Genomic DNA, 26,517 nt, shown 5'->3' with positions numbered 1-26,517 from the left:
GTCCGCCTCAGTCAGGTTGGTTCACCTCACACAGGTATTGAACTTTTCTTTTGGTCGTTGTCGTGTTGTTGTCGTATCCTCCTCACGCTGTGTTCTCAGTGTCTTTTGCGTCTTGCTTCAAACTTCTGGCCGTGCCTTTGTTTTGCATCGCGTTCTGAGTTTGTGTCGTCCAACAATAATCCGTCTCCAGAGTCCTGCACTTCCAGCGTCCTGCTTCCATGCAGCCACAGGTTTTGTAAGTGGTTGCATCAAAACCTGTTAAAAGGGAGTTTTGTCTAATATTAAAATTAGTTTAATGATCTGAACATGTGAGTGTGACAAATATGCAAAACTGAGTGCTTCCTTGGTGAGGTCAGCGAAGACCTGAGCGAATGTTGGAGGTTCTTGAAAGGACGACGCGTGCTGCAGGATGAACTGTGGAAAGGAGGAGCTTCGATACGTCTCCTGAAGACAAGTTTCAAACCTCAAACTAACAAACACACTAACATCCTGCACAAACATTGCAGGATGTTAGTGTTTAAGACCGAGCTGCACGTCAGAGCACATTTTTGGCCCAAAGAACACAAAAGTGCAAGACTGATGACAGCAAACGAGTTCAGGGTCATGACCTCGTCCTTACTTTCACTTTAACTGGCACTGAGTTACAATGTTTGATACCTGGGAAGAACTGAAAGAGAAGGCGTCAAATCACAGCACGATTATTAAAAAACACAAAGACACAAAGTGGGGCTAAATGATGACAAATCTCACCAAGGGCTAAAAGTAAAGCACAGCATGTCGTGGGATTGAAGATGACTGCAAATGAGAAATGACTCAAGCAGAAAGCTTTTTAAAAAGGAGCAAAATATCCACCTAGAGATGCTTAATGCCTACAGAGGGATACAAAATGACTAAAAAGGTTTCTTTATGAATACGAAGGGATGGACAAGAACATCAAAGAGGTGCAGAAGGATTAGAAAAGGGCTGCAAAGAGACTTAAAATGACTAAAAGGATGCAGCATGACTCTATAGGACTGCACAGGGATGCAAAACCACCCTGAGGTGCAGATAAATGAGCACAAAGATATAATGAACTATTACAAAGGAACAGAATGACTTCAAAGGGATGCAAAGTGCTACATACGGCTGTGAAACGTCTATAAAAGGACAGAAAATGACCTCAGACAGCATCAGCTCACAGTAACATACATTACTGTGAAATTTACAGCTGTTTGCATATTATTTACAGTTCCACTACTGTCCAGCAGAGGCAGCAGTAAGTCATCCCATGTTTACAGACAAACTGTTTGCTCTGTGTAGATAATTTCATCCTTCATAAGAACTGTGAGGGCAGGATGCTCATTGGAAGCCTTGTCATGTAGCAGGCACCGCTGGGCTCTGAGTCCAGGAGCTTCAGCCCACTGAGCTGTGGAAACGTCCCTTACTCTTGGACATGAGTATAAGCTGATGTAAAGGTTAGTAACAGCTCAGCCAGGACTGTGTGTCCATAACTTCTGGGCTTGGACTGAGTTCTGTGTTATGCGGTGGATCAGTGCGTTATCAGCATGTTTACAGTCATAAAGAAATTTACCTGACATTTACGGGGCGACCGTGGCTCAGGGGTTGGGAAGCGTATCTGCAACCGGAAGGTCACCGGTTTGATCCCCGGGCTCTCTGTCCTGGTCGTTGTGTCCTTGGGCAAAAACACTTTACGCTACCGCCTACTGGTGTTGGCCAGAGGATGGTGCGATATGGCAGCCTCGCCTCTGTCAGTCTGCTCCTGTTGCAGCTGTGGCTACAACAGTAGCTGCCTCCACCAGTGTGTGAGAGTGAATGAATAGTAGCATTGTAAAGCACTTTGGGTGCCTTGAAAAGCGCTATATGAAATCCAACCCATTATTACCTTCTGATTTTCAGCGCTGAAGTAGTTAATGACTCAATTTCTGACTGAAACTGAAACAAGTGTTAAAACTGCACTTTAACCCTGTGGAGTTTCTCCTGAAGCATGCACTGCTGGGATTCAAACCCAGCCTCTGCTGTTTAACCCAACTCCTCCCGTCCATGGTGATGGAGCAGCTGGTGGCGTTTGGACCTTTGAAGAGCAGCTTTGCCATGAATAAGAAGACTTCTAATGATGGGCTGCTGGCTCAGCTCACCAGGTCAGGTAGCCTGTGCTGTGAGGCTGCTGTAGAGGTCAGATGATGTCGACAGGTGTTCCCTCACTGTTTCCCCCTCTTGCCTCCCTCTGTCTCGTGTTCCTTTGCAGCTCTGAGCTCAGTCTGTTTGCTTTGCACTTTTTTAGTTTTCTTCCCCAGAAACAGCAGCAGCACATGCAGCGCTGTCAGGGCAGCAGCGTGGACTCTTCAGCGTTTAAGTGTCGGGAGTTAGACTTGGTCATTAATCACTGCTCTGTTATTGTGTAACAGGCTTTCAGTGTGTGTGTGTGTGTGTATTTCACTAAAAGCTGTTTCATAGAAAAAATCAGAGCGAGATGTTTTTGGTTTTTATGTTTTTGTGGTTTGACACACTGAGCAGCAGCGACCCATGGAAAAATAATTTTCAATCAACTGTGTGTGTGTGTGTGCGTGCGTGTGTGTGCATCCATTTAATCAGCAGTTAAACTGATGGAAGCTGAGATGAATGTAGGGCACTGAGTGAGCACACTCAGTAGGGTGGATGTTAGAGTCCAGGAGCAAACATGTAGACTAACACTGAGCAGGAAAAGGAAGATGAGACAGAGGGAAGGAGAGGGGGAAACAGTGAGGAAACTGGGAAAAAAGGCCAGCAGATCAAACACCTGTCGACATCATCAGGAAAAGCCTCATCAATACGTAATAATAAGAGTCAAGCTCACACCTCAGCAGTGATTCCAGGCAGTGAGCCTCCGAGTGTGCGTCCTCTTATGGGAACAATAATGACTCACAGAGTGCTTCCTCTGAAACATGAAAAATGTCCGCCTGCTTATTTGAGCTCTAAATGTCTGAGATTATCTGCCCTCTGAGGTCACAGCTGATTTTAGAGCCTCACTGAAAGCATCAGCCTCAGATCGCCTCCTGGCCCACATGTACAGTTAAGGTGGGAGGACTCTCCCCTCGCTCAGTCTGAACCTGAGCAACCAACCAAAGACCTGGGAATGTGTGCTGGCAGTCGCAGCTCCACCTGCCTCAGGAACCTCGCGTTAAAATCTCTACGATGACTCGTTGGATGGTGTCCCTGCGTGTCATGTGTGACGCAGCGCACAAAACACAGAAACTGCTTTGAATTCTTAACAGAACTCATGAAGCTGTGCAGCAGCTGTGCAGCAGCTGTGCAGCAGCTGTGCATGCTCACATCCAGGTGGGACAGTTTAAACAACTGGCCGGCCTCACAGGAGGTTCATGAATGTGTGAAGGAGGACATGCAGAGGCTGGAGGAGGAAGAACACGACCACGTCAGAGGGGACGGTGCTGGGACGCTTTATCCAGCTAAGCCACGGCGCCTCCTACAGGCGGGCCTTCAGTCAAGTTAAACATAAACCGGGGATCTGCAGCTCAGGTGAAAGGCAATGATTTGAGGTGGGGCTGCTCTGTGGTCCTCCTTCTCCTCACGTGTGGTCACATTAATGTTTGATTTGAGCTGTGAGCTGATGAATGAGCCTTGGAAACACGTCACTGTAAGCTGAATGATGAAGCATGCGTCTCCTGTCAGGCAAAAACAGTGAACATAAACACACTTTGCACTGACGGTTGGATGAGCAGCATGAGTGTGTGTGTCACATGTTTCATCCGTGTGTAAAGAAACATCCGGTGGAAATGATGTGGAGATCAGGACTTCTGCTCCAGCAGTTGCTGACGCAGGAAACAGCAGGAGGAGCTGACGGAGAAGCTAACAGAGGAGACACAGGGGAAGTGTTCAGGGTTCAAAGCACCTGTGTGAACGTCAGGAACACGAAAGCTGGACCCTGCAGAGCTGCTGGAAGTTCAGATGTGTGTGCTGTGATGTGTGGTCACCTCTGACCATCAGGGTCTCGTATTAATTGTCCTGCCCTCTGAAACATCATGTGCTCCTGCTCCCTGCATGTTTTTTATTTTAAACTCCTCATAATCCCACATGTGGGAAATTTTGTAAATAAAGGTCAACACCCAACATGGGGCTCAAACCCACGACCCTGAGATTAAGAGTCTCACGCTTTACCGACTGCGCTAGCTGGGCTTACGTTCTTGCCCTCTGATATCTCTGTATCTTTTACATCCATCCCTGATGTGGATGTTTCTTATGCAAAAAGCTGAAGTAATGAGTCTGACTGAAACTGAAAGGATGATAAAGTCGAGACGCGGAACTTAAAATGTGAGGAGTAAAAAACGAAGTACGGCTACTGAAAAGTCCACTTAAGTACTTACGTAACAAAGTATTTGTACTTCATCACCTCTGAAACTGTGTGCGTGTGTGTGTGTGTGTGTCTGTGTGAGTGTGTGTCTGTGTGTGCGTGTGAGCATGTAGGATTTTAATCTTAGCACTCAGATTTTCGGGTTAAATGGAGTTGTGTTGATGCGCGGAGGCGCTGTGATCATCTCTCTGACCCGTCGGTGCTACTTTGACCCAAATCGAACAGTTTTGTAATTTTCATTTTCTAAAAGAGCCTCAGACCTCGAGCTGCACGCTGATCCTTCCCCATCACAATCTGCACTCTGAGTGGGCACCCCGTGCTCAGTTTGAGTAGCTGGGTCTGTTCATCAGCCACACGGTGGCACTGTGGCAGGAAGCGAGCGGCCAGCTGCAGGAAAACAGCTGCAGAAAAAGAAGAGCCGCTCCTCAGCTGCTACCTGCCGGGTCCACCTATGTCCGTTTGAGCTGCTGTCTCACGTGAAGATGTCGGAGGAATTGCGCGCACAGCTGGAGAAACATCTGCAGACCTTACACATCCAGACGAGCTGCGTGGAGCACCCGCCGGTAAACGGGACAGCCCGACTACACCGAATCCCATTAGCGCTTCTGGCATTTTCAACATCCCCATCTGACTCTAGAAAATACAAACACGTGAAAACATGCTCGGAGACATTTCCACAATCGGAGAGACTCGCACTTTTATTCGGCGCCACGCGTGACCATGACAGGGTCTCCTGGTGCGCGCTCACAGTTGTGGAAGTGCGCGTTTAATCCTCAGTTTCACGCTCTTTCAGTTTCACTGACACGGGGGCGCGTAAAAAAGTTGTCAGCTGAAGCAAAGAAGAGCCGCTTTGCTTGCCGTGTGTGTGCCGAATTCACGAGTACACGAATTCACGTTAAAATCACGTGATGAAGTTTAGGCCCAGTCAGCTGTGTTTGCGCAGAATCTGTTTAACCTGAAATGCGCAGTGTTTTTGAACGGGATCCGTTGGGACGGGCGCTTTAGAGCTCCGCTCAGACTCGAGCGCGCCGTGAAAAAGCAGATATGACTTTGAATGCGTGACTTATGTGCATATATTTATGTACTTCCTGTCTGCTGCAGCTTTCATAAACTGCTCTGACACGTTTGCGCTGCAGGACCTGCTGTGACCTGCAGAGGGCGCCAGACCACAGAGTTTGGTTTAGTCCTGCAGAGATGGACGGCATCACAGTCAGAAAGCTTTATTAATGTAGGAAACCAGGAAGAGTTGCAGGAGCTTTGATGTTAGTAATACTGGGAGGTACTACATCCCCAGCTTCCACAAAGAGCCCGCTTTCACCCACTCTCCTCCTCCTGCAGGTGTTCACGGTGGAGGAGATGATGCCTCACCTGCAGAGCGTGAATGGCGCCGTCACCAAGAACCTGTTTCTGAAGGACAAGAAGAAGAAGGGGCTGTGGCTGGTGTCGGCCCGCCATGACCGCCAGGTCAGCTCCCAAACATGACCTCTGACTTAAAAACTAAAGACTAACACCTCACATCCTCTCCTTCCATCTGCAGGTGAACCTTAATGACCTCGCCAAGAAGCTTGGTGTCGGGAGTGGAAATCTGCGCTTTGCAGAGGAGGCAGCCATGTTGGAAAAGCTGAAGGTAGGAAGGAGCAAAACAGGGAGGGCCAATTATTGAGCTGGATTCACAGGTCACAGGTTTAGACTCCTCCTCCCCTCTCCTTCAGGTGGGTCAGGGCTGTGCGACGGCTCTTGCTCTGCTCTTCGATCAGGATCGCAGCGTAAAGTTCGTCTTGGACCGGGACCTGGTGGAAGGAGGCCATGAGATGGTCTACTTCCACCCAATGACCAACGCCGCCACCATGGGGCTCAGACCGGACGACCTGCTGCGCTTCCTCAAGGAGACAGGACACGAGCCCATCCTGGAGTGCTTCGAGTAAAACGGGCACCCGGGCCTGGTTTAAAAGGGGAGGCGAGGGCGGTCCCGGTAGGGCTGAGAGCAGGATACGGTGGTCTGCCGCCGAGGATCTTCAGAAGCTTCATGTTAGGCTCTAAGTGTAAAAATGAACATTTTAAAAACATGTTTGTGGGGAGCGATGAGAATCTGCAGCCTGAACATTAAACAGCTTCTCATGACATCTGAAGTTCACACGGACAAGCACGCTGTTTGTGTTCTGTGCATCATTCGACGGTGGTGGTGGTTCTGCTGCTCTTCACTAACAGCCTGTCATGTTTAGCAAAGTCCCCAAAATTAAACCTAATTCACTGAAATTTAACCCTGGATGTTATTTATTATCCTACAAATGTAAAGCGAGAGAATAAAAAGCTTCGTCATCTCTGTTTGGTTTTAAATTAAGAGTTTATCAGAAAGATGCTTTAATCTTTTGACCTTAACAAAGAGAGAGAGCCCGTAAGAAGGTAGAACACGACGATCACAGAGTTACACTCTTACACCCAACATAAAAAAAAGAGTTCTGACTTATTTTAATAAAAACACAGATAAGAATCAAGTCACATGGTTCTGACAGTATTTAAAGGGTTTGGTGAGTAACCAGGAGGTAACCTAAGAATCCGCTTTGTTTCAAACACTATGTTCTGAATGCCAACATTCGTAGTGCACAAAAATTGAACTCATCTCCTTCTGCAGTACCAGGTAATACCAGGTATAACCACGTTGAGGAACAGCAGGAGGCACTGTAGCTTAGCCGGTCAAAGCACCTGTCTTGTAAACAGGAGATCCTGGGTTCAAATCCCAGCAGTGCCTGTTGAGCTGTTTCAAAATAAGAGAATCTGTGTAGGCAAGCTTTCCTTAATGTCAAAATAGAAGAAAGTAAGTTGTTGAATCTCAAGTGTGGAGGCACTAAAGATTTAGCAAAGGACACCCCAACAGCTGTGCTCCACATGCAGGTGAAAAGATTCCATACTCAAAGTGTACTAAAACATCAAACTGCCCAGCTGTAACAACAGACATAAACGGACCAATATAGAAACTGGCTGAGGCAGGGTTATATTAAGCTTTTGTCCCAAAAGTATTGTCAAGATTCTGCAAATCATAAGAGAAGGTACGACTGTTAGGTGTTGTGTTAAAATAAATGCCGTAGTGTTCTCTATTAAAAACAGCATAAGAAGGTGTTCTAGTTTTCTTGTTTCCTCTTATGTTATGGAAAAGTGTATAGGCAGCAGGAATTTGAGTCAGGTCTTGGTTTTTCTTGATGATGTCACTCTTTTCTCAGCTACACTTGAGAACCATGAGGAACGATCGCTGAAGGTCCTCCATAGGATGAAAGAATTTACTTTAAAGCTGTCGCCAGAGAAATGTCAGTTCTTCGGGACATCTGTCCAATATCTCGGCCGTGTTGTATCATCAGAAGGGGTCAAAACAGATCCAGCTGCCCTTACTAATGAGGGGTCTGAAAAATGCTTTTGCCATGATGTAATCTGTAATTTCCACAAAGTATGCTGATCAGTGTAATTTTCAATGATTGAACTGTAGTAGAGACGAGCAAACATATTGGTAGATCTGAGAAGAAAGAACTTTTGTTATGAAAATGATTTTAATCTTTTACACATGATTGCATTTGAGCTTATTAAAGAGCTGTGGCTCCTGGTCAAGTGAAGGTCAGAAACTCTTGGCAGGCGTTAAGGATCAGCCAATACACGGTGAGGAGGACAGGAGCTCTGAAAGGAATGGCAACACACCTGCTTACATGACATACGCCTGGAGTGATTTTTTATCTTTTATTACTTATATTCTTTAGAGTTAAGATTTAAGTTTTTATCATTTATACCTTATATCTTTTTGAGTAAGTCTTAAGTTTCAGTTATGTTCCGTTTGAGTGAGTTTTCTTCATGGTTCGAGTGTGACATTTAGCCTAGAAATCACACAGAGTTCAGCTGTGTATGTGCACAGGCCTTATGTCTGGCTAAGACGAGAGGTGTGAGGTTAGCAGGGGTGCAGACGAGGTCATGACACATACATAGCCTACACAGCAGGCACCCACATACACACACACTCACACACACACATACACACCATAATAGATCTATTTTGGTAGGTAAGAAGTGAAGATGTGTTTTTGCTGCAATTGCAAATTGTGCCGGCAGATTGTCAGATGCTTACAGGAAGTATACCTGATCTACGGGAAGATAAGGAGGCGTACGTGGGGCGACACCGGGATGGAGATGAGACGTAATGTTCTTTAAACTATGTTAAAGTTAGCAGGAACATTTTGTGGTTTAAGTGATGTAAGCTGTACTTTGTCTATTTTTGCAAAAGAGGGGGCTTTGTTATTGTACCCATATAAAACCTTTGTCTAATCATTGTGAGTTCAGTTCGATTGCTGACTTTGCCCAGCTTCGGACTCCATGCGTGTTATCAATAAATCTTTGCTTTGATCACATCTACCGGACCAGAGTTGTTATTTGCTTGTGAGCCCTCCGTACTCCTTTTCTCCAACTTTTGAACCTTAACATTTGGGGGCTCGTCCGGGATACAAAGGACAGAGACAAATGGTGCAGGTAACGGCAGAAGAAGAGGGGAGCACCAACACCTTGGAGGAGGTCAGACAGGCTCAGAAGGAAGCATCCCCAGAGGAAAAGGGGGTGTGGCAGGCTAGAGGAGCCTGGCAGGAGGAAGGCCTGTGGAGGAGCCCGGACGGGCGTCCAGTTTTGACGACTAAAATGGCAAAGCAGAAGGTAAGTGAAGCTCATGGACTGGGCCACGTGGGTATAAAACAAATGGAGAAAAACTTGTGTCGATGGTGGCACCCGGAATTAAGGAACATGGTACAGGAGAAGGCCAGAACATGTCTAATCTGTGGAGCACACAATCCCAAACCAGCAGTGAAACCAGAGCCGGGTAAGTTTTTGATGCCTGAGAGACCAGGAGAGGAAATTGTTATTGATTTCACTGACATGATTGAGACAGGCCCCGGTGGTGTGAGGTATTTGTTGGTGTGTGTTGATGCCTTGACCGGCTGGCCCGAGGCTTGGCCAACCCGGAAGGAAGACGCGAAGAGTGTAATAAAGTGTTTGATTAACCATTACATTCCGCGACACGGGTTTCCCCGAAGGATTAGATCAGATAATGGCACACACTTTAAAAACCAGGATCTGCAAGAAGTAGAGAGAATGTTGGGAGTGCAGCATAAATTTGGGACAGTGTATCATCCCCAGTCTCAGGGAAAAGTAGAAAGAATGAATCTGAACTTAAAAAATAAGATGGCTAAAATATGCGCACAAACAGGGTTAAGTTGGGTAGCTGCACTCCCCATTGCTTTGATGACCATACGAGGTTCTGTGAATCAGTCAACAGGCTTTACCCCGTACGAGCTGCTGACCGGGAGACAGTTTCCAGCCCCTTGGACAGTGGTCTCGGCGGAGCAGCCCCAGAAAAGGAACAGGTCTCATGCTGAATATTTTAACGAGTTGAAAGCCCTTGTGTCCAGTTTCACAAAACAGGTGACGTGTGAGAACCCCAGAGAGAAAGGAGAGGTCCCTGACGCCAAGGCGGTGTGGCTAAAGGTCATCAAACGCAAGTGGAAGGAACCCAGGTGGACAGGTCCATACGAGGTGACAGGGCGGACGGCTACAGCGGTCCAGCTGAAAGGGAAAGGCGACACCTGGTTCCATTGGACGCAGTGTGCGGCAGCAGACGAGAGCCTAGTGGACGAGGACTCGGCGCCACCGGACACGGGGGGCAACAAATCTAAGAGGCAAAATAAATCCTCTCCCCCGTGCAACGGGCCGATCGGTAGTCTACCCGAAAGGCCGAAGCAAGAAGAACTGCTGAGGAGGAGGTCGCCGCGCCTGCAGAAAGGAGCAACCACAAACTGAGTGGCCGGAGAAGGGTAGCTGAAAAAGAGAAAAAGCAAGCAGCAAAGAGACACAGAAAAACCACGCTTTGTATTCTTTTATTTTTAATCATTAAATACACGCTGAAAAATGCCACGCCGTGAATTAGACCCTCATGAAGAGAGGGCACAAATTAAAATATTACTTGTTATTGTGAGTTTGATGTCTGTGATGATATTAATTATGGCCGTATGTTTGCTCGTTTATACTCTGCAGAAAAACCCAAGCGAACTGTCCGGACCCGGAGGCCAGCCCACTCCAGCACCACAAGAGGGATCGTTCGCCGAAACGGGGCCAAGGGTGAGAACAAAGCGTGAAATCTTGGGTATCAAGGATGGGTGTCTCAGCAGATATAAGGGGCTAGAGTTGGACTACGTTAAAGGGTCCACAAGTGCGTATACGTTTGACTTATGTGAAGTGATAGATTGCGAAGGGGTAAATAGCAGCTGGAGGGGATATGATGTGTGGATTTGTAGTCACCCTGACATATGCACACGGGGAGGGAGCCCTCACTCCAGTCGGGGAAGTCACGCTGTCCTGGGGTCTTATACTGCAGGGCAGTGGTGTATTCCTGGTTGGGGGAATGTGGTAGGATGGACCGGGGTGGGGTGGCAGCCGCAAGTGCCTGAAGGGTTAAAAGGGATAGCAATACAGAGGGATTTTTCCACTTCTCAGAACCCCATCACCCTTTCCCTGGGTCCCTGGAACGCTCTCCCTAGGTCAGAAAGTCCGGGAGGTGTGTTTTACCTGGTAATCGGGATAGATATGGTGGGAACAGATCCGACAGGGGTAATTAGGATAAATCTTGTCAACCCAAAACCCAAGCCAGTAGGAAACGAGTCGTCCACCGCAGCCCCAGAGGAACGGGAACCAAAAGCCAGGCGAGTCCTCACGGTAGATTATACGAGGTTAAAACCAAAGGATTTGATAGAACGCGCCACCGGGTTCAGTGACAGCAACCTGTGGCTGGACTGGATGGCATTAAATGCCGAGGAGCAGCAAGTGTCAAATTGTGTGGCTTGTGCGTCGGCTAGACCACGTTTGTTCACAGAACCAGCACCACTACATCCAGAGGATCAGTGGGGCTATGACTGTATGCTGCAACTGACTAGAGGAGTGGTGAGCACTGGAAACTGCACGGTGTTGTCCAGTTTATTTCCCCCAACCAATAAACATACGAAGGCGGAACCATTTATGCCGAAAAAAGATAATTATACGTGTTTTAAGTTCTCCACAGATCACGTGAAATATGAGGTGGGAGAAATTGACCCAAGTTGGTGTTCGGTTACCAAAACGGGGAGAACCACAAACAATGTAAGTGATGCAAACACTTTGATTGGGACCTGGGCTAGAAGTGGGCTTTATTATTACTGTGGACACAAAACTCTCTTGGCTCGTGTTCCTCTGGGAAGCGTGGGGACGTGCGCAATGGTGAGGCTAGGTGCGCCACTTATGTTAATAGGAAACCGGGTGAAGGCAATCCCACAGCACGACACGCGCACACTGACAGCTAGGCGCAAGAGACACGTTCTGGGAAAAAGAGGGGCTGAGGGAACACATGCTTATGATCCTAGGATGGACTCGCCGACCTGGATAGACTCAATAGGGGTGCCCCGGGGAGTTCCAAATGAGTATAAGCTGGCAGATCAAATAGCTGCCGGGTTTGAAAATATTCCAATAATCGCTGCTCTCTTTCCTGTGACCCCTAACAAGAATGTGGATAGAATTAATTATGTTCACTATAATCTGCTGAGACTCTCTAACCTTACTCGAGATGGGATGGAAGGGCTAGTGGAGCAAGTGGGTCCGACCTCGTTGATGGGGGTGCAGAATAGAATGGCTTTAGACATGCTGTTAGCAGAACGAGGCGGTGTATGTGCGATGTTCGGTGATCAATGCTGTACTTTTATTCCTAATAACACGGCTCCAGACGGGTCAGTCACTCGAGCTTTAGAGGGGCTGAAAACGCTCTCTAAGACCATGCACGAACATTCGGGATTTGAGAATCCACTGGAGGGCTGGATGACCTCGGTCTTCGGACAGTGGAAAGGGTTTGTACTTCCCATTATGCTTTCATTAGCTGTGTTGGTGGGTATTTTGGTGACCTGTGGCTGTTGTCTCATTCCTTGTGCCCGAGCTCTGTCAGAAAAGGTGATCACGAAGGCAGTGGATTCAGGAGCAGAAGCCCACATACCCATGATGCCTTTGATGGACATGGGAGTCGCTGTGTGGGACGAGGAGTGAAGCACCTGAAAGTATGGTGACCTCTGGTCAGTCAGAGGTCAAAAGGGGGAATGAGGGGTCTGAAAAATGCTTTTGCCATGATGTAATCTGTAATTTCCACAAAGTATGCTGATGACGCCTGGAGTGATTTTTTATCTTTTATTACTTATATTCTAACACTACCCGGCCAAGACCAGCTAACATCAAGTAGCTTAAGTCTTTCCTTGGGTTCACTGGATATTACAGGAGGTTTGTAAAAGACTATTCCAAGCTTGCAACACCCCTTAATCACTTAAGCGCTGGTTGCCTCCCACTGAAGAGAAAATCCAGTCTGTCTGGCAGAAACCGCAAGGTTTCTACAAGTGCGGATCTCAAAAAGCCTTTTCATGAAAAATGGACCCCAACCTCTGAAGATACTTTTAAGACATTGATTCACAAGCTCACACAACAGCTCCTGTTCTTGGGTTTGCAGATCCAAAGAAACATTATACTGTGCACACCGATGCAAGCGCCCATGTTCTCAGTGCAGCCTTATAACAAGAACAGGAGAGCAAGTTAAGAGTCATTGCCTATGCCAGTAGGGGTCTCTCCAAGTCCGAGCAAAGGTACCCTGCACACAAGCTTGACTTCCTGTCTGTCAAGTGGACTGTCACCCAGAACGTTTTCCGCTATCTCTGTGGAGCAAAATTTACAGTGATGACAGACAATAATCCACTCACATACGTTTTAACATCTGCAAAGTTGGACGCAGTAGGGCATCGCTGGTTGGCCGTACTTTCCACTTTTCATTTTGATATTGAGTATAGCGCTGGGAAGAACAACCAAGATGCAGATGGGCTGTTGAGACGTTCGTATCTGCATGCCTGTGATATATCTGATCAGAGTTCTAATGATGAGGAAAATGGCATTGAAGGCTTTACTGCACAACTCTTGCGCCGCAACAAAGAGCCTGATTTTCCGACTGAGGCGGTAAAGGCAGTATGCAAGAGACATGAGTATTCTTCAACTCTTGAGGAGGAGGCAGCAGTACCATCGTCTGCACGAGTACAATGTTTGGCTATTGGAGCCTCTGCAATACCAGCAGATTCCTGTCAAACTGATGTAGCTGGGCCATGCCCCCTGCTGCAGATGTCTCTTTCCGATTGGCTACGTGAACAGAAATTAGATCTGGAGAGCTGAGAGAGTCTTGCAGAAAGCTACCAGTTAGCCATTGAGCACAGTCAAAAGAGTGCTTTGCGAATCAAACAAAGGTTTGACAACAAAGTGCGGGAATCCACCCTTGCCAAGGGAAATAGAGTTGTTTTGAGGACTGTTGCCATCAGGGGTAAGCACAAAATCGCTGATCGGTGGAGCCGAACCCTGTCCACTGTAATCGGACAGATTCAGGACTCTCCTGTTTTTGTTGTGGTGCCTGAAGGAACAGATGGGCCTGAAAGAGTTCTACACAGAGACCGGCTCTTGCCTTGTCGGTATCTCCCACCCACTGTGGAAGAGACAGCATCCAAAGCAACACGGTCTAAACCTGCAAACTCAACAGCAGTTGATTTAGCTGGGAATGATTGTTCAGAAACCGGCAATGATTAGAGCACTGCCATTCTCTGCCCTATAATAACCCTAATGTATTACCAAATGGACCCAAAGAAGACGACCAGATTGCCACCACAAAAAGACTGGCTGGAGTAAAAGTCCACAAAACGTCAGCTACCGGAGACATTTTGGGACAACTTGTTCAGACTCACCCTGTTGAATCAGTCTCAAAAGATTCTCCTTCACCTTATGATGTTTCCACTCAGGTCATTGAAGAAGTTAGGAACAGGAAGTTACTTGTTGGACTATTTAACCATATCCTACATTTATAGTGCACAAAAGTTACAAAATTGAACTCATCTCCTTCTGCAGTACCAGCTAATACCAGGTACGATCAGTCTGCGGAGGCGCTGTGGCTGAGCTGGTCAAAGCGCCTGTCTAGTAAACAGGAGATCCTGGGTTCAAATCCCAGCAGTGCCTTCCTGTTACCTTTGGAAACCATCTTCTTCACAGTGTTGATTGCATTCTTAATCTTGGAGTTAGGAAATCTTTAAAAGTCTGTGTATGTGCTGAGTTATCCACCTCACGGTACTCTTGAAAGCTTCAAAAACTTCTTTTCACCTGATCCAAGAAGATTCGTCAGTTCTAGAACAAATGCTGGAGGGTCCCAGGCATTAAACCCCTACTGGAGCTTCTGAGGGTTGTTCACCCGATATTGATGTCTTGGGCATGTCTAAATTTTCATTATATCCTCTTCTTAGAAATGAAGGAGAGAAAGCATAACTCCCAATGCTTCCCGCCATCAGCACTCGTTAATGAAATGTAATGGCATTGGTAGGGAGGCAAGGCACTGCTGGGATTTGAACCCAGGATCTCCTGTTTACGAGACAGGTGCTTTGGCCAGCTAAGCCACAGCGCCTTGAGCTGTCTTCCTCTGGCTACTGTCCAACAGCTGGTGGGGAAAAATGTCACCAACCCATTCAAAACTGTGTCTGCAGAGGTTCTGATTTACTTGGTTTTTCCCTTCCCTGAAGGAGGCACTGTAGCTTAGCCGGTCAAAGCACCTGTCTTGTAAACAGGAGATCCTGGGTTCAAATCCCAGCAGTGCCTGTTGAGCTGTTTCAAAATAAGAGAATCTGTGTAGGCAAGCTTTCCTTAATGTCAAAATAGAAGAAAGTAAGTTGTTGAATCTCAAGTGTGGAGGCACTAAAGATTTAGCAAAGGACACCCCAGCAGCTGTGCTCCACATGCAGGTGAAAAGATTCCATACTCAAAGTGTACTAAAACATCAAACTGCCCAACTGTAACAACAGACGTAAACGGACCAATATAGAAACTGGCTGAGGCAGGGTTATATTAAGCTTTTGTCCCAAAAGTATTGTCAAGATTCTGCAAATCATTAGAGTTCCTCATAAGAGAAGGTACGACTGTTAGGTGATGTGTTAAAATAAATGCCGTAGTGTTCTCTATTAAAAACAGCATAAGAAGGTGTTCTAGTTTTCTTGTTTCCTCTTATGTTATGGAAAAGTGTATAGGCAGCAGGAATTTGAGTCAGGTCTTGGTTTTTCTTGATGATGTCACTCTTTTCTCAGCTACACTTGAGAACCATGAGGAACGATCGCTGAAGGTCCTCCATAGGATGAAAGAATTTACTTTAAAGCTGTCGCCAGAGAAATGTCAGTTCTTCGGGACATCTGTCCAATATCTCGGCCGTGTTGTATCATCAGAAGGGGTCAAAACAGATCCAGCTGCCCTCACTACCCGGCCAAGACCAGCTAACATCAAGTAGCTTAAGTCTTTCCTTGGGTTCACTGGATATTACAGGAGGTTTGTAAAAGACTATTCCAAGCTTGCAACACCCCTTAATCACTTAAGCGCTGGTTGCCTCCCACTGAAGAGAAAATCCAGTCTGTCTGGCAGAAACCGCAAGGTTTCTACAAGTGCGGATCTCAAAAAGCCTTTTCATGAAAAATGGACCCCAACCTCTGAAGATACTTTTAAGACATTGATTCACAAGCTCACACAACAGCTCCTGTTCTTGGGTTTGCAGATCCAAAGAAACATTATACTGTGCACACCGATGCAAGCGCCCATGTTCTCAGTGCAGCCTTATAACAAGAACAGGAGAGCAAGTTAAGAGTCATTGCCTATGCCAGTAGGGGTCTCTCCAAGTCCGAGCAAAGGTACCCTGCACACAAGCTTGACTTCCTGTCTGTCAAGTGGACTGTCACCCAGAACGTTTTCCGCTATCTCTGTGGAGCAAAATTTACAGTGATGACAGACAATAATCCACTCACATACGTTTTAACATCTGCAAAGTTGGACGCAGTAGGGCATCGCTGGTTGGCCGTACTTTCCACTTTTCATTTTGATATTGAGTATAGCGCTGGGAAGAACAACCAAGATGCAGATGGGCTGTTGAGACGTCCGTATCTGCATGCCTGTGATATATCTGATCAGAGTTCTAATGATGAGGAAAATGGCATTGAAGGCTTTACTGCACAACTCTTGCGCCGCAACAAAGAGCCTGATTTTCCAACTGAGGCGGTAAAGGCAGTATGCAAGAGACATGAGTATTCTTCAACTCTTGAGGAGGAGGCAGCAGTACCATCGTCTGCACGAGTACAATGTTTGGCTATTGGAGCCTCTGCAATACCAGCAGATTCCTGTCAAACTGATGTAGCTGGGCCATGCCCCCTGCTGCAGATGTCTCTTTCCGATTGGCTACGTGAACAGAAATTAGATCTGGAGAGCTGAGAGAGTCTTGCAGAAAGCTACCAGTTAGCCATTGAGCACAGTCAAAAGAGTGCTTTGCGAATCAAACAAAGGTTTGACAACAAAGTGCGGGAATCCACCCTTGCCAAGGGAAATAGAGTTGTTTTGAGGACTGTTGCCATCAGGGGTAAGCACAAAATCGCTGATCGGTGGAGCCGAACCCTGTCCACTGTAATCAGACAGATTCAGGACTCTCCTGTTTTGTTGTGGTGCCTGAAGGAACAGATGGGCCTGAAAGAGTGCTACACAGAGACCGGCTCTTGCCTTGTCGGTATCTCCCACCCACTGTGGAAGAGACAGCATCCAAAGCAACACGGTCTAAACCTGCAAACTCAACAGCAGTTGATTTAGCTGGGAATGATTGTTCAGAAACCGGCAATGATTAGAGCACTGCCATTCTCTGCCCTATAATAACCCTAATGTATTACCAAATGGACCCAAAGAAGACGACCAGATTGCCACCACAAAAAGACTGGCTGGAGTAAAAGTCCACAAAACGTCAGCTACCGGAGACATTTTGGGACAACTTGTTCAGACTCACCCTGTTGAATCAGTCTCAAAAGATTCTCCTTCACCTTATGATGTTTCCACTCAGGTCATTGAAGAAGTTAGGAACAGGAAGTTACTTGTTGGACTATTTAACCATATCCTACATTTATAGTGCACAAAAGTTACAAAATTGAACTCATCTCCTTCTGCAGTACCAGCTAATACCAGGTACGATCAGTTTGCATGATAGCAGGAGGCGCTGTGGCTTAGCTGGTCAAAGCGCCTGTCTAGTAAACAGGAGATCCTGGGTTCAAATCCCAGCAGTGCCTTCCTGTTACCTTTGGAAACCATCTTCTTCACAGTGTTGATTGCATTCTTAATCTTGGAGTTAGGAAATCTTTAAAAGTCTGTGTATGTGCTGAGTTATCCACCTCACGGTACTCTTGAAAGCTTCAAAAACTTCTTTTCACCTGATCCAAGAAGATTCGTCAGTTCTAGAACAAATGCTGGAGGGTCCCAGGCATTAAACCCCTACTGGAGCTTCTGAGGGTTGTTCACCCGATATTGATGTCTTGGGCATGTCTAAATTTTCATTATATCCTCTTCTTAGAAATGAAGGAGAGAAAGCATAACTCCCAATGCTTCCCGCCATCAGCACTCGTTAATGAAATGTAATGGCATTGGTAGGGAGGCAAGGCACTGCTGGGATTTGAACCCAGGATCTCCTGTTTACGAGACAGTGCTTTGGCCAGCTAAGCCACAGCGCCTTGAGCTGTCTTCCTCTGGCTACTGTCCAACAGCTGGTGGGGAAAAATGTCACCAACCCATTCAAACTGTGTCTGCAGAGGTTCTGATTTACTTGGTTTTTCCCTTCCCTGAAGGAGGCACTGTAGCTTAGCCGGTCAAAGCACCTGTCTTGTAAACAGGAGATCCTGGGTTCAAATCCCAGCAGTGCCTGTTGAGCTGTTTCAAAATAAGAGAATCTGTGTAGGCAAGCTTTCCTTAATGTCAAAATAGAAGAAAGTAAGTTGTTGAATCTCAAGTGTGGAGGCACTAAAGATTTAGCAAAGGACACCCCAGCAGCTGTGCTCCACATGCAGGTGAAAAGATTCCATACTCAAAGTGTACTAAAACATCAAACTGCCCAACTGTAACAACAGACGTAAACGGACCAATATAGAAACTGGCTGAGGCAGGGTTATATTAAGCTTTTGTCCCAAAAGTATTGTCAAGATTCTGCAAATCATTAGAGTTCCTCATAAGAGAAGGTACGACTGTTAGGTGATGTGTTAAAATAAATGCCGTAGTGTTCTCTATTAAAAACAGCATAAGAAGGTGTTCTAGTTTTCTTGTTTCCTCTTATGTTATGGAAAAGTGTATAGGCAGCAGGAATTTGAGTCAGGTCTTGGTTTTTCTTGATGATGTCACTCTTTTCTCAGCTACACTTGAGAACCATGAGGAACGATCGCTGAAGGTCCTCCATAGGATGAAAGAATTTACTTTAAAGCTGTCGCCAGAGAAATGTCAGTTCTTCGGGACATCTGTCCAATATCTCGGCCGTGTTGTATCATCAGAAGGGGTCAAAACAGATCCAGCTGCCCTCACTACCCGGCCAAGACCAGCTAACATCAAGTAGCTTAAGTCTTTCCTTGGGTTCACTGGATATTACAGGAGGTTTGTAAAAGACTATTCCAAGCTTGCAACACCCCTTAATCACTTAAGCGCTGGTTGCCTCCCACTGAAGAGAAAATCCAGTCTGTCTGGCAGAAACCGCAAGGTTTCTACAAGTGCGGATCTCAAAAAGCCTTTTCATGAAAAATGGACCCCAACCTCTGAAGATACTTTTAAGACATTGATTCACAAGCTCACACAACAGCTCCTGTTCTTGGGTTTGCAGATCCAAAGAAACATTATACTGTGCACACCGATGCAAGCGCCCATGTTCTCAGTGCAGCCTTATAACAAGAACAGGAGAGCAAGTTAAGAGTCATTGCCTATGCCAGTAGGGGTCTCTCCAAGTCCGAGCAAAGGTACCCTGCACACAAGCTTGACTTCCTGTCTGTCAAGTGGACTGTCACCCAGAACGTTTTCCGCTATCTCTGTGGAGCAAAATTTACAGTGATGACAGACAATAATCCACTCACATACGTTTTAACATCTGCAAAGTTGGACGCAGTAGGGCATCGCTGGTTGGCCGTACTTTCCACTTTTCATTTTGATATTGAGTATAGCGCTGGAAGAACAACCAAGATGCAGATGGGCTGTTGAGACGTCCGTATCTGCATGCCTGTGATATATCTGATCAGAGTTCTAATGATGAGGAAAATGGCATTGAAGGCTTTACTGCACAACTCTTGCGCCGCAACAAAGAGCCTGATTTTCCAACTGAGGCGGTAAAGGCAGTATGCAAGAGACATGAGTATTCTTCAACTCTTGAGGAGGAGGCAGCAGTACCATCGTCTGCACGAGTACAATGTTTGGCTATTGGAGCCTCTGCAATACCAGCAGATTCCTGTCAAACTGATGTAGCTGGGCCATGCCCCCTGCTGCAGATGTCTCTTTCCGATTGGCTACGTGAACAGAAATTAGATCTGGAGAGCTGAGAGAGTCTTGCAGAAAGCTACCAGTTAGCCATTGAGCACAGTCAAAAGAGTGCTTTGCGAATCAAACAAAGGTTTGACACAAAGTGCGGGAATCCACCCTTGCCAAGGAAATAGAGTTGTTTTGAGGACTGTTGCCATCAGGGGTAAGCACAAAATCGCTGATCGGTGGAGCCGAACCCTGTCCACTGTAATCAGACAGATTCAGGACTCTCCTGTTTTGTTGTGGTGCCTGAAGGAACAGATGGGCCTGAAAGAGTGCTACACAGAGACCGGCTCTTGCCTTGTCGGTATCTCCCACCCACTGTGGAAGAGACAGCATCCAAAGCAACACGGTCTAAACCTGCAAACTCAACAGCAGTTGATTTAGCTGGGAATGATTGTTCAGAAACCGGCAATGATTAGAGCACTGCCATTCTCTGCCCTATAATAACCCTAATGTATTACCAAATGGACCCAAAGAAGACGACCAGATTGCCACCACAAAAAGACTGGCTGGAGTAAAAGTCCACAAAACGTCAGCTACCGGAGACATTTTGGGACAACTTGTTCAGACTCACCCTGTTGAATCAGTCTCAAAAGATTCTCCTTCACCTTATGATGTTTCCACTCAGGTCATTGAAGAAGTTAGGAACAGGAAGTTACTTGTTGGACTATTTAACCATATCCTACATTTATAGTGCACAAAAGTTACAAAATTGAACTCATCTCCTTCTGCAGTACCAGCTAATACCAGGTACGATCAGTTTGCATGACAGCAGGAGGCGCTGTGGCTTAGCTGGTCAAAGCGCCTGTCTAGTAAACAGGAGATCCTGGGTTCAAATCCCAGCAGTGCCTTCCTGTTACCTTTGGAAACCATCTTCTTCACAGTGTTGATTGCATTCTTAATCTTGGAGTTAGGAAATCTTTGAAAGTCTGTGTATGTGCTGAGTTATCCACCTCACGGTACTCTTGAAAGCTTCAAAAACTTCTTTTCACCTGATCCAAGAAGATTCGTCAGTTCTAGAACAAATGCTGGAGGGTCCCAGGCATTAAACCCCTACTGGAGCTTCTGAGGGTTGTTCACCCGATATTGATGTCTTGGGCATGTCTAAATTTTCATTATATCCTCTTCTTAGAAATGAAGGAGAGAAAGCACAACTCCCAATGCTTCCCGCCATCAGCACTCGTTAATGAAATGTAATGGCATTGGTAGGGAGGCAAGGCACTGCTGGGATTTGAACCCAGGATCTCCTGTTTACGAGACAGGTGCTTTGGCCAGCTAAGCCACAGCGCCTTGAGCTGTCTTCCTCTGGCTACTGTCCAACAGCTGGTGGGGAAAAATGTCACCAACCCATTCAAAACTGTGTCTGCAGAGGTTCTGATTTACTTGGTTTTCCCTTCCCTGAAGGAGGCACTGTAGCTTAGCCGGTCAAAGCACCTGCCTTGTAAACAGGAGATCCTGGGTTCAAATCCCAGCAGTGCCTGTTGAGCTGTTTCAAAATAAGAGAATCTGTGTAGGCAAGCTTTCCTTAATGTCAAAATAGAAGAAAGTAAGTTGTTGAATCTCAAGTGTGGAGGCACTAAAGATTTAGCAAAGGACACCCCAGCAGCTGTGCTCCACATGCAGGTGAAAAGATTCCATACTCAAAGTGTACTAAAACATCAAACTGCCCAACTGTAACAACAGACATAAACGGACCAATATAGAAACTGGCTGAGGCAGGGTTATATTAAGCTTTTGTCCCAAAAGTATTGTCAAGATTCTGCAAATCATTAGAGTTCCTCATAAGAGAAGGTACGACTGTTAGGTGTTGTGTTAAAATAAATGCCGTAGTGTTCTCTATTAAAAACAGCATAAGAAGGTGTTCTAGTTTTCTTGTTTCCTCTTATGTTATGGAAAAGTGTATAGGCAGCAGGAATTTGAGTCAGGTCTTGGTTTTTCTTGATGATGTCACTCTTTTCTCAGCTACACTTGAGAACCATGAGGAACGATCGCTGAAGGTCCTCCATAGGATGAAAGAATTTACTTTAAAGCTGTCGCCAGAGAAATGTCAGTTCTTCGGGACATCTGTCCAATATCTCGGCCGTGTTGTATCATCAGAAGGGGTCAAAACAGATCCAGCTGCCCTCACTACCCGGCCAAGACCAGCTAACATCAAGTAGCTTAAGTCTTTCCTTGGGTTCACTGGATATTACAGGAGGTTTGTAAAAGACTATTCCAAGCTTGCAACACCCCTTAATCACTTAAGCGCTGGTTGCCTCCCACTGAAGAGAAAATCCAGTCTGTCTGGCAGAAACCGCAAGGTTTCTACAAGTGCGGATCTCAAAAAGCCTTTCATGAAAAATGGACCCCAACCTCTGAAGATACTTTTAAGACATTGATTCACAAGCTCACACAACAGCTCCTGTTCTTGGGTTTGCAGATCCAAAGAAACATTATACTGTGCACACCGATGCAAGCGCCCATGTTCTCAGTGCAGCCTTATAACAAGAACAGGAGAGCAAGTTAAGAGTCATTGCCTATGCCAGTAGGGTCTCTCCAAGTCCGAGCAAAGGTACCCTGCACACAAGCTTGACTTCCTGTCTGTCAAGTGGACTGTCACCCAGAACGTTTTCCGCTATCTCTGTGGAGCAAAATTTACAGTGATGACAGACAATAATCCACTCACATACGTTTTAACATCTGCAAAGTTGGACGCAGTAGGCATCGCTGGTTGGCCGTACTTTCCACTTTTCATTTTGATATTGAGTATAGCGCTGGGAAGAACAACCAAGATGCAGATGGGCTGTTGAGACGTCCGTATCTGCATGCCTGTGATATATCTGATCAGAGTTCTAATGATGAGGAAAATGGCATTGAAGGCTTTACTGCACAACTCTTGCGCCGCAACAAAGAGCCTGATTTTCCGACTGAGGCGTAAAGGCAGTATGCAAGAGACATGAGTATTCTTCAACTCTTGAGGAGGAGGCAGCAGTACCATCGTCTGCACGAGTACAATGTTTGGCTATTGGAGCCTCTGCAATACCAGCAGATTCCTGTCAAACTGATGTAGCTGGGCCATGCCCCCTGCTGCAGATGTCTCTTTCCGATTGGCTACGTGAACAGAAATTAGATCTGGAGAGCTGAGAGAGTCTTGCAGAAAGCTACCAGTTAGCCATTGAGCACAGTCAAAAGAGTGCTTTGCGAATCAAACAAAGGTTTGACAACAAAGTGCGGGAATCCACCCTTGCCAAGGAAATAGAGTTGTTTTGAGGACTGTTGCCATCAGGGGTAAGCACAAAATCGCTGATCGGTGGAGCCGAACCTGTCCACTGTAATCAGACAGATTCAGGACTCTCCTGTTTTGTTGTGGTGCCTGAAGGAACAGATGGGCCTGAAAGAGTGCTACACAGAGACCGGCTCTTGCCTTGTCGGTATCTCCCACCCACTGTGGAAGAGACAGCATCCAAAGCAACACGGTCTAAACCTGCAAACTCACCAGCAGTTGATTTAGCTGGGAATGATTGTTCAGAAACCGGCAATGATTAGAGCACTGCCATTCTCTGCCCTATCATAACCCTAATGTATTACCAAATGGACCCAAAGAAGACGACCAGATTGCACCACAAAAAGACTGGCTGGAGTAAAAGTCCACAAAACGTCAGCTACCGGAGACATTTTGGGACAACTTGTTCAGACTCACCCTGTTGAATCAGTCTCAAAAGATTCTCCTTCACCTTATGATGTTTCCACTCAGGTCATTGAAGAAGTTAGGAACAGGAAGTTACTTGTTGGACTATTTAACCATATCCTACATTTATAGTGCACAAAAGTTACAAAATTGAACTCATCTCCTTCTGCAGTACCAGCTAATACCAGGTACGATCAGTTTGCATGACAGCAGGAGGCGCTGTGGCTTAGCTGGTCAAAGCGCCTGTCTAGTAAACAGGAGATCCTGGGTTCAAATCCCAGCAGTGCCTTCCTGTTACCTTTGGAAACCATCTTCTTCACAGTGTTGATTGCATTCTTAATCTTGGAGTTAGGAAATCTTGAAAGTCTGTGTATGTGCTGAGTTATCCACCTCACGGTACTCTTGAAAGCTTCAAAAACTTCTTTTCACCTGATCCAAGAAGATTCGTCAGTTCTAGAACAAATGCTGGAGGGTCCCAGGCATTAAACCCCTACTGGAGCTTCTGAGGGTTGTTCACCCGATATTGATGTCTTGGGCATGTCTAAATTTTCATTATATCCTCTTCTTAGAAATGAAGGAAGAAAGCATAACTCCCAATGCTTCCCGCCATCAGCACTCGTTAATGAAATGTAATGGCATTGGTAGGGAGGCAAGGCACTGCTGGGATTTGAACCCAGGATCTCCTGTTTACGAGACAGGTGCTTTGGCCAGCTAAGCCACAGCGCCTTGAGCTGTTTCCTCTGGCTACTGTCCAACAGCTGGTGGGGAAAATGTCAGCAACCCATTCAAAACTGTGTCTGCAGAGGTTCTGATTTACTTGGTTTTTCCCTTCCCTGAAGGAGGCACTGTAGCTTAGCCGGTCAAAGCACCTGCTTGTAAACAGGAGATCCTGGGTTCAAATCCCAGCAGTGCCTGTTGAGCTGTTTCAAAATAAGAGAATCTGTGTAGGCAAGCTTTCCTTAATGTCAAAATAGAAGAAAGTAAGTTGTTGAATCTCAAGTGTGGAGGCACTAAAGATTTAGCAAAGGACACCCCACAGCTGTGCTCCACATGCAGGTGAAAGATTCCATACTCAAAGTGTACTAAAACATCAAACTGCCCAACTGTAACAACAGAGTAAACGGACCAATATAGAAACTGGCTGAGGCAGGGTTATATTAAGCTTTTGTCCCAAAAGTATTGTCAAGATTCTGCAAATCATTAGAGTTCTCATAAGAGAAGGTACGACTGTTAGGTGATGTGTTAAAATAAATGCCGTAGTGTTCTCTATTAAAAACAGCATAAGAAGGTGTTCTAGTTTTCTTGTTTCCTCTTATGTTTGGAAAAGTGTATAGGCAGCAGGAATTTGAGTCAGGTCTTGGTTTTTCTTGATGATGTCACTCTTTCTCAGCTACACTTGAGAACCATGAGGAACGATCGCTGAAGTCCTCCATAGGATGAAAGAATTTACTTTAAAGCTGTCGCCAGAGAAATGTCAGTTCTTCGGGACATCTGTCCAATATCTCGGCCGTGTTGTATCATCAGAAGGGGTCAAAACAGATCCAGCTGCCCTCACTACCGGCCAAGACCAGCTAACATCAAGTAGCTTAAGTCTTTCCTTGGGTTCACTGGATATTACAGGAGGTTTATAAAGACTATCCAAGCTGCAACACCCTTAATCACTTAAGCCTGGTTGCCTCCCACTGAAGAGAAATCCAGTCTGTCTGGCAGAAACCGCAAGGTTTCTACAAGTGCGGATCTCAAAAGCCTTTTCATGAAAAATGGACCCCAACCTCTGAAGATACTTTTAAGACATTGATTCACAAGCTCACACAACAGCTCCTGTTGGGTTTGCAGATCCAAAGAAACATTATATTGTGCACACCGATGCAAGCGCCCACGTCTCGGTGCAGCCTTAAACAAGAACAGCAAGTTAAGAGTCATTGCCTATGCCAGTAGGGTCTCCAAGTCCGAGCAAAGGTACCCTGCACACAAGCTTGACTTCCTCTGTCAATGACTGTCACCCAGAACGTTTTCCGCTATCTCTGGAGCAAAATTTACAGTGATGACAGACAATAAATCCACTCACATACGTTTTAACATCTGCAAAGTTGGACGCAGTAGGCACGCTGGCCGTACTCCACTTTTCATTTGATATTGAGTATAGCGCTGGGAAGAACAACCAAGATGCAGATGGGCTGTTGAGACGTCCGTATCTGCATGCCTTGAATACTATCAGAGTTCTAATGATGAGGAAAATGGCATTGAGGCTTTACGCACAACTCTTGCGCCGCAACAAAGAGCCTGATTTCCAACTGAGGCGTAAGGCAGTATGCAAGAGACATGAGTATCTTCAACTCTTGAGGAGGAGGCAGCAGTACCATCGTCTGCACGAGTACAATGTTGGCTATTGAGGCTCTGCAATACAGCAGATTCCTGTCAAACTGATGTAGCTGGGCCATGCCCCTGCTGCAGATGTCTCTTTCCGATTGGCTACGTGAACAGAAATTAGATCTGGAGAGCTGAGAGAGTCTTGCAGAAAGCTACCAGTTAGCCATTGAGCACAGTCAAAAGAGTGCTTGCGAATCAAACAAAGGTTTGACAGTAAAAGTGCGGAATCCACCCTGCCAAGGAAATAGAGTTGTTTTGAGGACTGTTGCCATCAGGGGTAAGCACAAATCGCTGATCTGGAGCCGAACCGTGTCACTGTAATCAGACAGATTCAGGACTCTCCTGTTTTGTTGTGGTGCCTGAAGGAACAGATGGGCCTGAAAGAGTGCTACACAGAGACCGGCTCTGCCTTGTCGGTATCTCCCACCCACTGTGGAAGAGAGCATCCAAAGCAACACGGTCTAACCTGCAAACTCAACAGCAGTTGATTTAGCTGGAATGATTGTTCAGAAACCGGCAATGATTAGAGCACTGCCATTCTCTGCCCTATCATAACCCTAATGTATTACCAAAATGGACCCAAAAGAAGACGACCAGATTGCGACCACAAAAAGACTGGCTGGAGTAAAAGTCCACAAAACGTCAGCTACCGAGACATTTTGGGACAACTTGTCAGACTCACCCTGTTGAATCAGTC

At 46.2% G+C, this 26,517-nt stretch overlaps 1 protein-coding gene and 13 non-coding genes across 14 annotated transcripts; 9 read left to right on the top strand and 5 right to left on the bottom strand.

Moving 5' to 3' along the window:
* Positions 1-4,097: 4,097 nt before the first annotated feature.
* Positions 4,098-4,170, bottom strand: trnak-cuu (transfer RNA lysine (anticodon CUU)). Its single transcript has one exon. It is a non-coding gene; the product is annotated as a tRNA-Lys (tRNA).
* A 586-nt stretch (positions 4,171-4,756) lies between these two features.
* prorsd1 (prolyl-tRNA synthetase domain containing 1) lies at positions 4,757-6,668 on the top strand. The gene is made up of 4 exons (XM_003459156.5): positions 4,757-4,908; positions 5,684-5,809; positions 5,883-5,972; positions 6,058-6,668. Exons 1-4 carry the CDS (start codon positions 4,828-4,830, stop codon positions 6,268-6,270), a joined length of 510 nt encoding a protein of 169 aa, XP_003459204.1. The 5' UTR covers positions 4,757-4,827; the 3' UTR covers positions 6,271-6,668.
* A 352-nt stretch (positions 6,669-7,020) lies between these two features.
* trnat-ugu (transfer RNA threonine (anticodon UGU)) lies at positions 7,021-7,094 on the top strand. The gene has a single exon. It is a non-coding gene; the product is annotated as a tRNA-Thr (tRNA).
* A 7,245-nt stretch (positions 7,095-14,339) lies between these two features.
* On the top strand, positions 14,340-14,413 carry trnat-agu (transfer RNA threonine (anticodon AGU)). Its single transcript has one exon. It is a non-coding gene; the product is annotated as a tRNA-Thr (tRNA).
* Positions 14,414-14,778: 365 nt separating this feature from the next.
* trnat-cgu (transfer RNA threonine (anticodon CGU)) lies at positions 14,779-14,852 on the bottom strand. Its single transcript has one exon. It is a non-coding gene; the product is annotated as a tRNA-Thr (tRNA).
* A 117-nt stretch (positions 14,853-14,969) lies between these two features.
* trnat-ugu (transfer RNA threonine (anticodon UGU)) lies at positions 14,970-15,043 on the top strand. The gene has a single exon. It is a non-coding gene; the product is annotated as a tRNA-Thr (tRNA).
* A 2,409-nt stretch (positions 15,044-17,452) lies between these two features.
* trnat-agu (transfer RNA threonine (anticodon AGU)) lies at positions 17,453-17,526 on the top strand. Its single transcript has one exon. It is a non-coding gene; the product is annotated as a tRNA-Thr (tRNA).
* Positions 17,527-17,891: 365 nt separating this feature from the next.
* Positions 17,892-17,964, bottom strand: trnat-cgu (transfer RNA threonine (anticodon CGU)). The gene has a single exon. It is a non-coding gene; the product is annotated as a tRNA-Thr (tRNA).
* A 116-nt stretch (positions 17,965-18,080) lies between these two features.
* trnat-ugu (transfer RNA threonine (anticodon UGU)) lies at positions 18,081-18,154 on the top strand. Its single transcript has one exon. It is a non-coding gene; the product is annotated as a tRNA-Thr (tRNA).
* A 2,406-nt stretch (positions 18,155-20,560) lies between these two features.
* On the top strand, positions 20,561-20,634 carry trnat-agu (transfer RNA threonine (anticodon AGU)). Its single transcript has one exon. It is a non-coding gene; the product is annotated as a tRNA-Thr (tRNA).
* A 365-nt stretch (positions 20,635-20,999) lies between these two features.
* On the bottom strand, positions 21,000-21,073 carry trnat-cgu (transfer RNA threonine (anticodon CGU)). The gene has a single exon. It is a non-coding gene; the product is annotated as a tRNA-Thr (tRNA).
* A 116-nt stretch (positions 21,074-21,189) lies between these two features.
* Positions 21,190-21,263, top strand: trnat-ugu (transfer RNA threonine (anticodon UGU)). The gene has a single exon. It is a non-coding gene; the product is annotated as a tRNA-Thr (tRNA).
* Positions 21,264-23,665: 2,402 nt separating this feature from the next.
* On the top strand, positions 23,666-23,739 carry trnat-agu (transfer RNA threonine (anticodon AGU)). The gene has a single exon. It is a non-coding gene; the product is annotated as a tRNA-Thr (tRNA).
* Positions 23,740-24,102: 363 nt separating this feature from the next.
* trnat-cgu (transfer RNA threonine (anticodon CGU)) lies at positions 24,103-24,176 on the bottom strand. The gene has a single exon. It is a non-coding gene; the product is annotated as a tRNA-Thr (tRNA).
* Positions 24,177-26,517: the final 2,341 nt, after the last annotated feature.

This window comes from Oreochromis niloticus, linkage group LG13 (assembly GCF_001858045.2).
Source record: "Oreochromis niloticus isolate F11D_XX linkage group LG13, O_niloticus_UMD_NMBU, whole genome shotgun sequence".
Taxonomy (NCBI): domain Eukaryota; kingdom Metazoa; phylum Chordata; class Actinopteri; order Cichliformes; family Cichlidae; genus Oreochromis; species Oreochromis niloticus.
The sequence above is the reverse complement of the archived record's forward strand: the minus strand, read 5'-3'. Positions and strand labels throughout refer to the sequence as shown.

Bases quoted from the DNA above. Each gene is read 5' to 3' on its own strand.
- prorsd1 (XM_003459156.5), top strand. From the start codon at position 4,828: ATGTCGGAGGAATTGCGCGCACAGCTGGAGAAACATCTGCAGACCTTA. The intron at 4,909-5,683 runs GTAAACGGGACA...CTCCTCCTGCAG, and splicing joins GCTGCGTGGAGCACCCGCCG to GTGTTCACGGTGGAGGAGAT. The intron at 5,810-5,882 runs GTCAGCTCCCAA...TTCCATCTGCAG, and splicing joins CGGCCCGCCATGACCGCCAG to GTGAACCTTAATGACCTCGC.